Source organism: Syngnathoides biaculeatus, chromosome 9 (assembly GCF_019802595.1).
Source record: "Syngnathoides biaculeatus isolate LvHL_M chromosome 9, ASM1980259v1, whole genome shotgun sequence".
Lineage (NCBI taxonomy): Eukaryota > Metazoa > Chordata > Actinopteri > Syngnathiformes > Syngnathidae > Syngnathoides > Syngnathoides biaculeatus.
This window is the reverse complement of record NC_084648.1, coordinates 15,612,488-15,623,793: the sequence shown is the minus strand read 5'-3', so window position 1 is coordinate 15,623,793 and position 11,306 is coordinate 15,612,488. Positions and strand designations below refer to the sequence as shown.

General features: G+C 40.6%; 2 protein-coding genes across 3 annotated transcripts in view; one reads left to right on the top strand and one right to left on the bottom strand.

Annotated features, from left to right (window-relative positions):
• Positions 1 to 1,780: 1,780 nt before the first annotated feature.
• The window catches only part of pvalb7 (parvalbumin 7), a 42,035-nt gene continuing 32,509 nt past the window's right edge, over positions 1,781 to 11,306 (top strand). For both annotated transcript variants that reach the window (XM_061829234.1, XM_061829231.1), the window contains exon 1: positions 1,781 to 1,907. The gene's annotated coding sequence lies outside the window, so the exon portion shown is untranslated. The remainder of the gene's footprint in view (positions 1,908 to 11,306) is intronic.
• Positions 9,262 to 11,306, bottom strand: part of ncf4 (neutrophil cytosolic factor 4) — a 32,639-nt gene continuing 30,594 nt past the window's right edge. The window contains exon 12 of the mRNA XM_061829228.1: positions 9,262 to 10,752. Within this exon, the coding sequence (XP_061685212.1) occupies positions 10,542 to 10,752 (211 nt within the window). The 3' untranslated portion in view covers positions 9,262 to 10,541. The remainder of the gene's footprint in view (positions 10,753 to 11,306) is intronic.

Below are 11,306 nucleotides of genomic sequence, written 5' to 3'. Positions count from 1 at the left end.
AGAAACGGGAACACTAATAAAATTCATCTAATTTATTCCAGAATTATTAGTGAGTGTACATGATTGCTGCCGATTTATTATAGTCTGTTATGAACCTTTTATTCATCATATGCTACGCTTGAATACAATGCATTTTGTAAACATGTAACTATACCACATTGTACAGTTTGTTGTTTGCACTGTCATTTCTCATGTCTAATGCACACCCATGTATAATACGCACCCCCAAAGTTCACCTCAAAATACTTGAAAACCCTTCTACCTATGTACAATGCATTTTTACAAAACGTGATTTTGCTTCTACCCAAATATTAAAATCATTAAGCATTAACTGTATTTTGTCACTTTTTTTCCAAATTATTCTGAAATTAACTACTACTTCTACTATTAACTGCTACTATTTTTCATACTTTTTTTATTGACTTGATTTTATTTTGAAATTCACCACCCTACTTTTATTTAGTGATTGACAAAACACACAGTTGTGCTCATATATTTGATTCCCCAAGCAGAATTTGTAAGATCAGGACAGTTCTTTAAAGAAAACAAATTCATCAGTAATTTTATTTTAATGGGCTCCAAATATAATTGTCAAGCATTTCAGAAAATGATTATCATGCAAGAGAAACATAAATAAGTCACTGATAGTTTTTGTTCATTTATATTTAAAAAATGTTTCACAAATCCTGTCAGGGTATGTAAACTTATGGGCACAACTGTACATATATGCAGTCATACGTACGCCTCTCATATTGGAATGAAAGCGCAGGCCACAGCTTTTTCGTAGCCTCTAAGTGGCGATGGCATATTAGAATTAAAGTGTGCAGCGTCTTCGGAAGCACTCGGTGGCGCCATACTTTTGGAAAATATGAAAGATTTCTTTTAAATTTTCCCTTACCATTGTATAATGTGCACTACTGCTGTCTGAGAGAAAATGCACACTATACACAAGAAAATATGGTATTTACGGTATTTATCTGCTTTTATTTAATCATTCAACAGAAGCTAGTTTCCCAAAAATATGGTACGACTCAACAGCAAATGAAGTCAAGTGCGGCAGAAGCGCGCGCAGTCAAAGCCCCGATTACAGTCCCAACGAGAAACAAAGTGGCCGCGGTTCAAAGGCGTCCGTTCCTTCCCCGTGCCGACGCAGCAGAAGGCCTCCGAGGAGGAAGCGGCGGGCGAGATAACATTCACGACGCCGCGTTCCGAGCAAAAGAATGCTCTGGCGGGGGTGGGGGTGGGGGGCGGGGGGGCCGAGAGCGGCCGCCGGGAGACAAAGACGGACAAAGATGGAACAAAAAACGGAAGCGCGATAAGAGGAAAATGATGGATGCGGAACGCGAACGGGAGGAGACGCGGCGCGCGCTCGCTCGCTCGCTCGAGGACGGGACGGGACGGGCGTCAAGGTCGCGCGAGGGCGGGGACCGAAGACGCTGGGCAGATGGGAACAATGACAGGGAGATAATTTCAACATCTCATGAGTGCCGCATCCCACTTTCTACATTTGGATCTTTTATCAATACCGAGCGTGTGTATGTGTGTGTTCGAAGAGGGACTTTTCCTAGCAGTTTTCCTTTCTGCGATGTCACCTCTGGATAACAAGAGTCTATTCTTTGCTCCAAAACATACACGCCACGCCCTCGTCCGACCACTCACCACCCCGCCAGTCGTTCCCAACCTTTATTGAACAAAGGCACATTCATCAAAGAACGATATACAAAACAGTTTGCGGTTTACGGGTTGAACTCCTTCGGTGACCGAGCTCATAAGAAATGGACTTGGAAAGCAATTACCGTAATTTCCGGCCTATAAGACGCCACATTTTTCACATTCGCTTTCAACCCTGCGGTTTATGTGGTGATGCGGCTAATTTGTGCATTTTTACTACCGGCCGAGCGTAAAAGGTAAGAGTGAGACCGGTGGAATATATGTGCCAAGGAAGTGACTTTTACCGGTCCGGCCCTGTTCGCGCTGCGCTAGCGTGTTATTGCTGTGTCTCAGTGATTTTTACCGGTAGGTTTTTTTCGTTTTTCTTTAACCTTGTTAGCGCGGCGCCGGTGTGAGCGCGCTGCTAGCATTAGCGTTACCGTGGCGCTAGCATTAGCGTTAGTGTGGCGGCACTAGTGTTATCATGGCAGTGCTAGCATTAATCTCTCTGGGTACCGTCTTTCTTTGTAAATATCTCGTGTTTCAATGTGGATTTCAATCAGGCCACTTGCAGCTTTCACACAGCTGCGGCGTATGTTTGTACCAAATTGTATTTCCTTTACAAATGTACTGGGTGAGGCTTGTAACCGGGTGCGCTCCGAAGGCCGGGAATTATGGAAAATTAGGTTTTGTTGGGATCTTTTTTTTGTTCAGTGGATTATTAGAATTTTTTAAAAATATATTGTAGTTTGGGCAGCACAGTGCATCAACTGGTAAAGGCTCACAGTTCTGAGGTTCGCCCGTACCCACCTGTGTGGAATTTGCATGTTCTCCCCGTGCCTGCGTGGGTTTTCTCCGGGTACTCTGGTTTCCTATATCACATCCCAAAAACATGCAACATAAATTGGACACTCTAAATTGCCCCCAAGTGTGATTGTGAGTGCGGCTGTTTGTCTCTATGTGCCCTGCGATTGGCTGGCAACCAGTTAAGGGTGTACCGTTGACAGCTGGGATAGGCTCCAGCACTCCCCGCGACACTCGTGAGGATAAGCGGCAAAGAAAATGGATGGATGGATATTAAGGGTACATATTCATGTCTTGGCTATGTGATTTTAAGGGGTGTGGCCTAGTGAATGACATCAAGATTTGGAGAAAAATGAAACAAAACCAAAAAGACTTGAATTAGGTTAGTCTGTGTGTGAGTTTCTCGATGTGCGTAGCGGTTGACAGCAGCTCCTGACAGCATACAGCATTACAGTACCTTAATTCACTCTGTGAGTACCAGTCATGTTTTAATCAGGCAGTGGTGACTTCGCAGACACGCCGTTCATTTAGAGTCCGGAAAGTCAAAGTAAAACTTCCTGCTCGGGAGAGTCTCAACGTTTCCGATACGACCACAAAAAAAAAAAAAAAAAACTGTCGCTAGTGGGATTAGAAAAGTTGCAGTATTGAGCCACAAAGTTGCGAATTTGGCGAAATTGAGTAACAAGCATTTCGACCACAGGTGTCAAACTCAAGGCCCGGGGGCCAGATCCGGCCCGCCGCATGGTCTTATGTGGCCCGCAAAGGCAAATTATGAGCTTGAGCTTTCCATGATTTTCGTTCAAATCTGTCCCAAAAATATCAAATTGTCATACCATAAATGATAATGTAGAGATATTGCAACCATTATTGTGCACCCAAGCGACGGCAATACTTTAAAAACATTAAGCTTGATTTCTAATTTCAAAACTAGCTCATAAATTTCACGTGTAAATATAATGAGGCGAAAGATTTTCATGCTTTCACAGTCATAACGGCCCTCTGAGGGATACCGGAACGACAATGTGGCCCGCGAAAAAAAAAAAAAAAAAAAGAGTTTGACACCCCTGATTTAGACGATATTCCCCATGACGTACTTTGGTTGTGCGGAAATTGCAAATAATTTTTGTTTTCTAAGACACCGCAAAATAGTTCCTTTTACTGGGCGTCAAATAGTTATCAGTGTTACCTCAAAAGATACGGAACAAGGCTAAAAATAGGTTTTTAATTGGAGTAAATGCCTTTTGCAAAGATGATGGATGATATCATTGATCGGACGGGTGAACGATGACGTGAAAGCCATAAAGGCGATCGGCATAAAATGCTAATTATTGGCCGTTACCGATCAGGCTGATTAGCTCGGTGTAAAGCCTACGGAAGAATTTTCATTCATATACTGTATATTCATATCATATAACGATATATATACAATGTAACGATCGAGGGGATCGCTCGAGCAAAGGAAAAACACTGCGTGAAGCGCGTCAATCATTGACAGTACCGTACGCGTCTTTCATCTCTAAGCTCTTTTCACGTAAATCCTCCCGTCCACACAACACGACCGGGTCGCTCTAATCTCGGCATGCGCACAAAAACACGAAAAGTATTTTGTCCACTTGACAGTAATCCCCGCAAAGTGATTTTTAGGATTTGGAATCTCCTTTTAGTTCTGCCGATTCGGACTCCAAGAACCAGTCGCACACAAACACACCCGAAAAGAATCCTCGCACAGACGGATTCGACGGACCGCCGGCTGTCTTTGTGCGCGCGGTGTTGACGTCTCAGCAAGAGGCCTCGCGGGCGTCACACACCGAAGCGGTTTTGGTCCGTTTGGGACTTGACTCGGCAAACGACTCAGTCCGCCTCTCAAACGCCACCACTGCTACCTTCCAATTAGAGAAAGCGTCGATAGTTCAAAAACGCAACATGATAGCGCCTGACTGGGCCGCGCGCATCATCTGAAGCAGGCTGTGGTCGATGTTCAGCTAGTAACGCAACACAAATACTGAAATTTTCATCAAAATACACTGAAAGGTATATTTTGGAGTTTCCTACATATAAAAATGCTATGAAATGAGACAAATATAGACTAATTGAACACAATTTCATGAGCCAAATAATTTTGTGATTTAGGTTGTAATATAGTCGGTTGAATAATTTTGCCATGTCGTCATCTGTGTCATCTCGAGCTAATTTATTAATGAACATGTTAGTGGTGATATATAAATATATATAAAAGGGGGGGGGAGTCCTATACCGCGATCATTTTGCAAATGACGTCACGGCATTTCATATTTAACCTATTACTTTTTTCAAAAACGCAACATGATAGCGCCTGACTGGGCCGCGCGCATCATCTGAAGCAGGCTGTGGTCGATGTTCAGCTAGTAACGCAACACAAATACTGAAATTTTCATCAAAATACACTGAAAGGTATATTTTGGAGTTTCCTACATATAAAAATGCTATGAAATGAGACAAATATAGACTAATTGAACACAATTTCATGAGCCAAATAATTTTGTGATTTAGGTTGTAAATATAGTCGGTTGAATAATTTTGCCATGTCGTCATCTGTGTCATCTCGAGCTAATTTATTAATGAACATGTTAGTGGTGATATATAAATATATATAAAAGGGGGGGGGGAGTCCTATACCGCGATCATTTTGCAAATGACGTCACGGCATTTCATATTTAACCTATTACTTTAAAACCAACTGAGTTAATTACTCACCCTAAAAATACAGTAATATTCATTCATTCATTCATTTTCTTAGCCGCTTATCCTCACACGGGTCGCGGGAAAATAGTTATGTTCTCCAAAATGTAAAGTGGACAGTCAAACAACTGAGGGCATTTGAAAAGTGGTTCAACTGCGCCCCCCTTTGTTCATTACGCAAAAGTACAACGCAAGACTACAGCGGCATTTAGTCACAGAAAATTATTACAGTATAGTAAATATATAAAATGAGTGTATGAATTTTGACCTTTGTACGCTATGTATTTTAGATATGTAATTTATTTTAACTTACCAATTATTTTGTTGTAATTTTTGCACTTTTTTTTTAAAGCTACCAACGCAAGGTCAACATATATTTGCAGGAAAATAGGCATTCTTTAAAATAAAGATGGTTGTATTCTTGATGCTAAAACATTTTTATTTTTACTCTGAAATTTGTTTTATTTTCTAGTCTATAGTATTTATTATTTCATTATTTATTATTTTTTGCATTTAAAATATGCATTTGATTGGATTATCAAATTCTTTTTTTTTTTAACTTTGACATTTTTACTTTTCAACTTTACATTAAATTTGTATTTCATATTTTTCCATTTAATTTTAATTCTCAATTTGGTCACAATCCCCTTGGCAAGCCTAAAATGGGGATTTAATGTTTAGAAAAAAAATCTGGTGGATAAAATTTGACATTTGACTTCATTAAAAAGGTGCTTTCTGACAATATGAGTCGAGTTTTGAAAATATGCTTTGACTTAATATTTCATGTTTGTAATTTATTCATTTTCATTTCCAATTTGAGCATAATTTACCTAAACGTTGGATTTTTTTTTTTTTTTGCAGACACCTGCTGAAGTAGACTGAACGTCTTGGTCCAAATTATGTAAATAGTAGCCAATAAATATTTCTCATAAGCTAATATTGTTTTCATGAGGCTGCAAATGTTTATTGCGCTTAAAGGTTGAACGCCATTTCCTTTGAGTTTACGGCCGGCCCGACCTTTCCCGGTAATCTCTTCTGCATCCAGAAGGCGCCCCGAAACGAGGCCGTGATGCGATCTGAGGAGAAAACGCAAATCGGCAGCGGCGCCACTTAAAGGCGTGCTGCGAGCGCGCGTTTCGGCTGCTCCTCGGCGAGCGAGGGCGGAATTGTACTCGGCGAGCGCTGCCAAAAGAGCGAGAGTAAAGTGGGAGGGAGAAGGCGGCGGGGTTAAAGAAGGGTCAGGGCGGAAAAGAGGAGGATGTGAAGACGGGAGAAATCCATCCAGGCATGTGTTGAGTTGAGTTGAGTTGTGCTCGTTTCTGTGGGGTGGGCGGTGGGGGTAACTCAACAGCGCCCCTGCTGGTGTCCTCACATAGCTACAACATGCAGTACAGTAAACCCGAACTTGGCGAGTAATGGACTTTGCTATTTAGACACGCTAATGACATCATAATGTAGCATCTTAGAAGAGCAAAGAAAATGGAAACCATCATTTGGATTTGATAGGATATGCTAATTATTGCGCCACTAAGCTAATTATGTTTCCCTGGCGCACGGTGGCAAAAAAAAAAAAAAAAAAAAAAAGGCACACCGCAGGTCGCGAGCCCGCGTAACTTTGGCCCTAACGACATTCATTAGCGGCTTCATTAAACCAAACAAGCGAGCGGCGGAAAGGCGGAGACGCCGCGGTCGCTCGGGAGGGGGGGATGACGGACGCGGGCGGGGAAGTGACATTGGCTGACAAACGATGGAAATGTTTTTTTTACGGCTTGTGGGGAGAAAGTTTATTTTCAGGTTGTAAAATCAGTTTAAAGCTAAGCGTTATCGGATGACTGTTAGGGGTATATTTAGGATTTTAAACGATTAATATGGGCAATGGGAGCCGATTCCAGCTGTCAACGTGCAGGAGGCCGGGTACACCCTGAACTGGTTGCCAGCCAGTCGCAGGGCACATAGAGACAGACAGCTGCACTCACAATCACACCTAGGGGCAATTTAGAGTGTCCAATTAATGTTGCATGTTCTTAGTATTTGCGAGAAAACCGGAATTTACAGAGAAAAGCCACACAGGCACAGGGAGTACATGCAAACTCCACATAGGCAGGTCCGGGATCGAACCCGGCACCTCAGAACCGTGAGGCCAACGCTTTCCAGATGATCCACTGTGTCACACCGGCGTTATCTTACCAGTGAAAATTTAGACCGTGTCAGCAGATGCTGTTACAAAGAGCGAAGAAGAGAGGCCCCAGCATTGAACCCTGGGGTATACCATGGCAGCAGTGCAATTGCTCACCACTACAAACTATAACCATTATTAAAATAAATAAGTCATTATGTATAATGGTTATAGTTTTTTTTTAACCTCTCGTAATGACAATACGCCACCACGGTTTTTATGGCTGCTTTTATCTACGTGCCCCTCCATGTAATTCAAATTTGTGAAGACAAGCCGGAGTCGTGCAAACGGCTCCTTCTTCATTGTGCGCGGCTTGCCAATGTGTTCACGCTTCCGACCCGCGGACGCAATTTTCGCTCCTTTTCACGCTCATCTTAGCGACGGTAAACAAGGGCAAATGCACGTGTACTGCGCACGCACACGCAAAAGATGACAACCATTAGCACGTGATAAATCGTTCCATTTGCACCTCCGTGCGCCTTGTTGCGGAATGTCAACCGTTTTGGTGCTCAAAATAACTATTTTGGAATCCGCTGTTGTATAATAGCGATAAATGCAACGGGGGGAAAAAAATGAGCCTGAATCGCAAACAACATAAAGGAGATTTTCATGATGATTGGTAAAATAATGACTGTGTTACGCAAAATGTATTTTATTATCATTACACCCACTATAGCAGACAAATTCCTTGCGTGAATTTACTTGACCAATAAAGATGACTCTTATTCTGATTATGCACATTCTATTACTATATTTTTCAACCAAAATATAAAATTAAAATAATAATGTTGCTAAAAAAATTGAAACTATTTAGCTCGTTCTGACTAATTTGGGAACTGGGTCAGCATAACTACAAATCCCAAATTCCACACTTTTCACAGTAAAACTTCAAAATTCAAAAAATATTGAGCATATTCAAATATTCTTTCCGCATTTGTCAAAACGCTCAAGCTCATGAAGTATTTATCACATTTCCAAGTTCCCAAATGTTCACAATACTGTACTGTATGTATTTGTATTCCACATTTTTCATCCAAATCAAACTTTTCTACTGAGAAAATATTGAACTCACATGTTGGGAACTAATATTACCCAAATTTAATCATCAAATTCCCAAATGATTTTTTTTCTATATTTACCATCCCCTTCCACTTTTCTTGTCCAATTAAAACCATTCAAAATTAAAAATATTGAACTGATTTCTTGGGAACCAATTACCATTCCCAGTATTGCCAAATATTCACAATATAATTTTAATTTTTATCTATATTTATCTTCTCCTTCCGTATTTCGTGACAGTTTCAAACCAATCCAATTCCATTTCACATTCCAGAGCATTTTTATGCCTTGCTCCAGGGTCGCAATTTTTTAGGAATATTACGGAGACCGAATAAAGAAATATATATATATATATATATATATATATATATATAGATAGAGAGAGAGAGAGAGAGAGATTTGTTGCACTATTAAACGACAGAAATAGGCAACAAAATGAAACCCATTCTCCAAATTTTTTGGGGGGCTATTCTGCATATCACAGGTGTCAAACTCAAGGCCCGGGGGTCAAATCCGGCCCGCCACATCATTTGATGTGGGCCGCAAAGTCAAGTCACGTGCGTTAACTTCCACGATTCTGTACCAAAATTTCATGTATAACTATGATGAGGTGATTAAATATTTTTATGGTTTCACAGGCATAACGGCCCTGTGAGGGAAAGCGTAACTACATTGTGGAACGTGACAAAAATGGGTTTGACACCAATGCCGTATACGGTAAACGGACACAAACATTTCTTTTGGGTCAATCCTGAATTTGTGATCAAGTTAAACTTTGCCTCACAAGCAGGCAACACTCAAAATAAAGACAGACATAATGAGCAGAACGACTAATATTTCTGGTAGATGAAAATATGAGCGTTTTTTTTCCTCCATTTTTGACAATTGAGTCTTTATTGTGAGAACTTCATCAAACTACCAAAAATGAGCACAGCCCAAGGCTCAGAAGTACACACTGTTACATTCAAATGCACAAATTGACAAATAAAAACTTTTTTTGTTTGTTTTTGATATACTAACATTGGATTAATGCAATGCAAAATGGATTTTGCTTTGGGTACTGACTTTGAAATATTAATGCGTGTGTATAGTACTGTAATACAGGAAAGTGCAATAAGGCAATGCAACATAAGCCAAGATTATTAACTTTGCAACCTCCCACATTTTCTTTTTAGCAACTCTCAGAATGAAAACTATCAACTAGGAAACATGCATTTGGCTTTAAACAAAACAATATTTTTAAACAGATTCACATATTTCAACATTCTGATAGTGACACAATGACAGCTATTCGAAAGCAGTCTGAATATAAAAGTTGCGTGTTCTTCAAACGTTGGTTTGTATATGGAAGCAAATATGTGCCACCAGGATTTGAATTTGAAATGCCAGAGAAAACAGGATTTGAATATGAAATGTCAAGTGATCACATTTTCAATAGTTGCTCCAATTCGCTGTCTAAAATTCCCCGTCTGTGCCACCAGGCAGGGTTACTTCAGGTCAGAACCCAACAGCCAGCCAATCGCAGTTGTGCTTTCTTAGTCACGTGACGTCACATCCGCAGAAAGCCTAAGCGCGAGTGGCCGGCTGTTCGGTTCTGACCCGAAGTAACCCTGCCTGGTGCCACAGCCGGTGAATTTTTGACAGCGAATTGCAGCCGGTTGAATTATTAACATTGAAAAGTTACACTGAAATACAACTATTGAAAATGTGATGACTTTACATTTCAAAATTCGAATCTTGGTGGAACATATTTACTTCCACATTTGTATGACATGCAGCACGGAAGTTTTCCATCAGTCCAGTATCATTCAGTATTTATTTCAGAAGGATTTTTAGTTTTTGAAACACATTCGCTATCTCTTAAATAAAACAGAGTGGAACCCTCAACCCCTAATTTGCAGTACCTTTAGTGCGTGTGCCAAGTATCGGTGTGTTCACAAATAATCGAATAGTCAAGGATTAACAGTTCTTTGTTGTGACTGACCAGGGCGGCACCGACTGCCGGGGACAAATTCCAACCGATTCTGAATATTATTGATAAATAGTTTGACGTAAAACAGAATGAACGTTTTTGGGAAATGAAACGATCGAATTTTGGGCTTTAGATGAGCGTGGTGGCACAAAATCCGCCGTGTCACCCGTCCACGTTGTAAACCGAGAGGTCAGAGCCCACGGTCACGAGCAGCTCCCACGCGAACTGATTGACGGGCCTCCGGACCGCCCCCCCCGCCTGACCTCGGCTCTCCTTGAGCATCAGCAGCACGTCCTCGTCGTCCAGCACGCGGATCAGGTCGCCCTCGTGATCCCGGTAGTTCAGCGCGATGTCGTCCACCTTGAACACGTCCCTGGCAAGACGCACACACGCGGGCTTCAATGCGGTGGTTGCCATGGAGATGAAAACAATGAACTGCTCTCGAGTCGGATTAATGATGCTCGGTAGCACATTACTTTCCTCGTTCTTTTTATTTTTAGTCTGGAGATACATTTTTTATGAACATCTTTTTCCTTTAACAAATTTGCAAATGGATAAAACATATATTCAACATCTCTCAAATTTAAGTGGCGATAATGGTGATCATTTTAGTTTTGGCAGTAACTCCGATATACGAATTATATTTTAAAAAAAAACAGTTATTAAAATACATCTACTTCATGGAAGGATCTTGGATTTTGTCATTTAAATTCGCTAAAACCTTGAGATTAATCCCAGCCAATATTAATTATATTAATTAAAACGTTAAGTGAAAATTTGCAAATAAAACAATTACACACAATATATTTAAAAATAACGAAGGAATTAAATGAATTGGTATCATTTATTTATTAAAATATATTTTTAAATCATTGAAAAAAAAAAAAAGATACTTTTTTTTTTTTGGGGGGGGTTTGGTAAATTTTA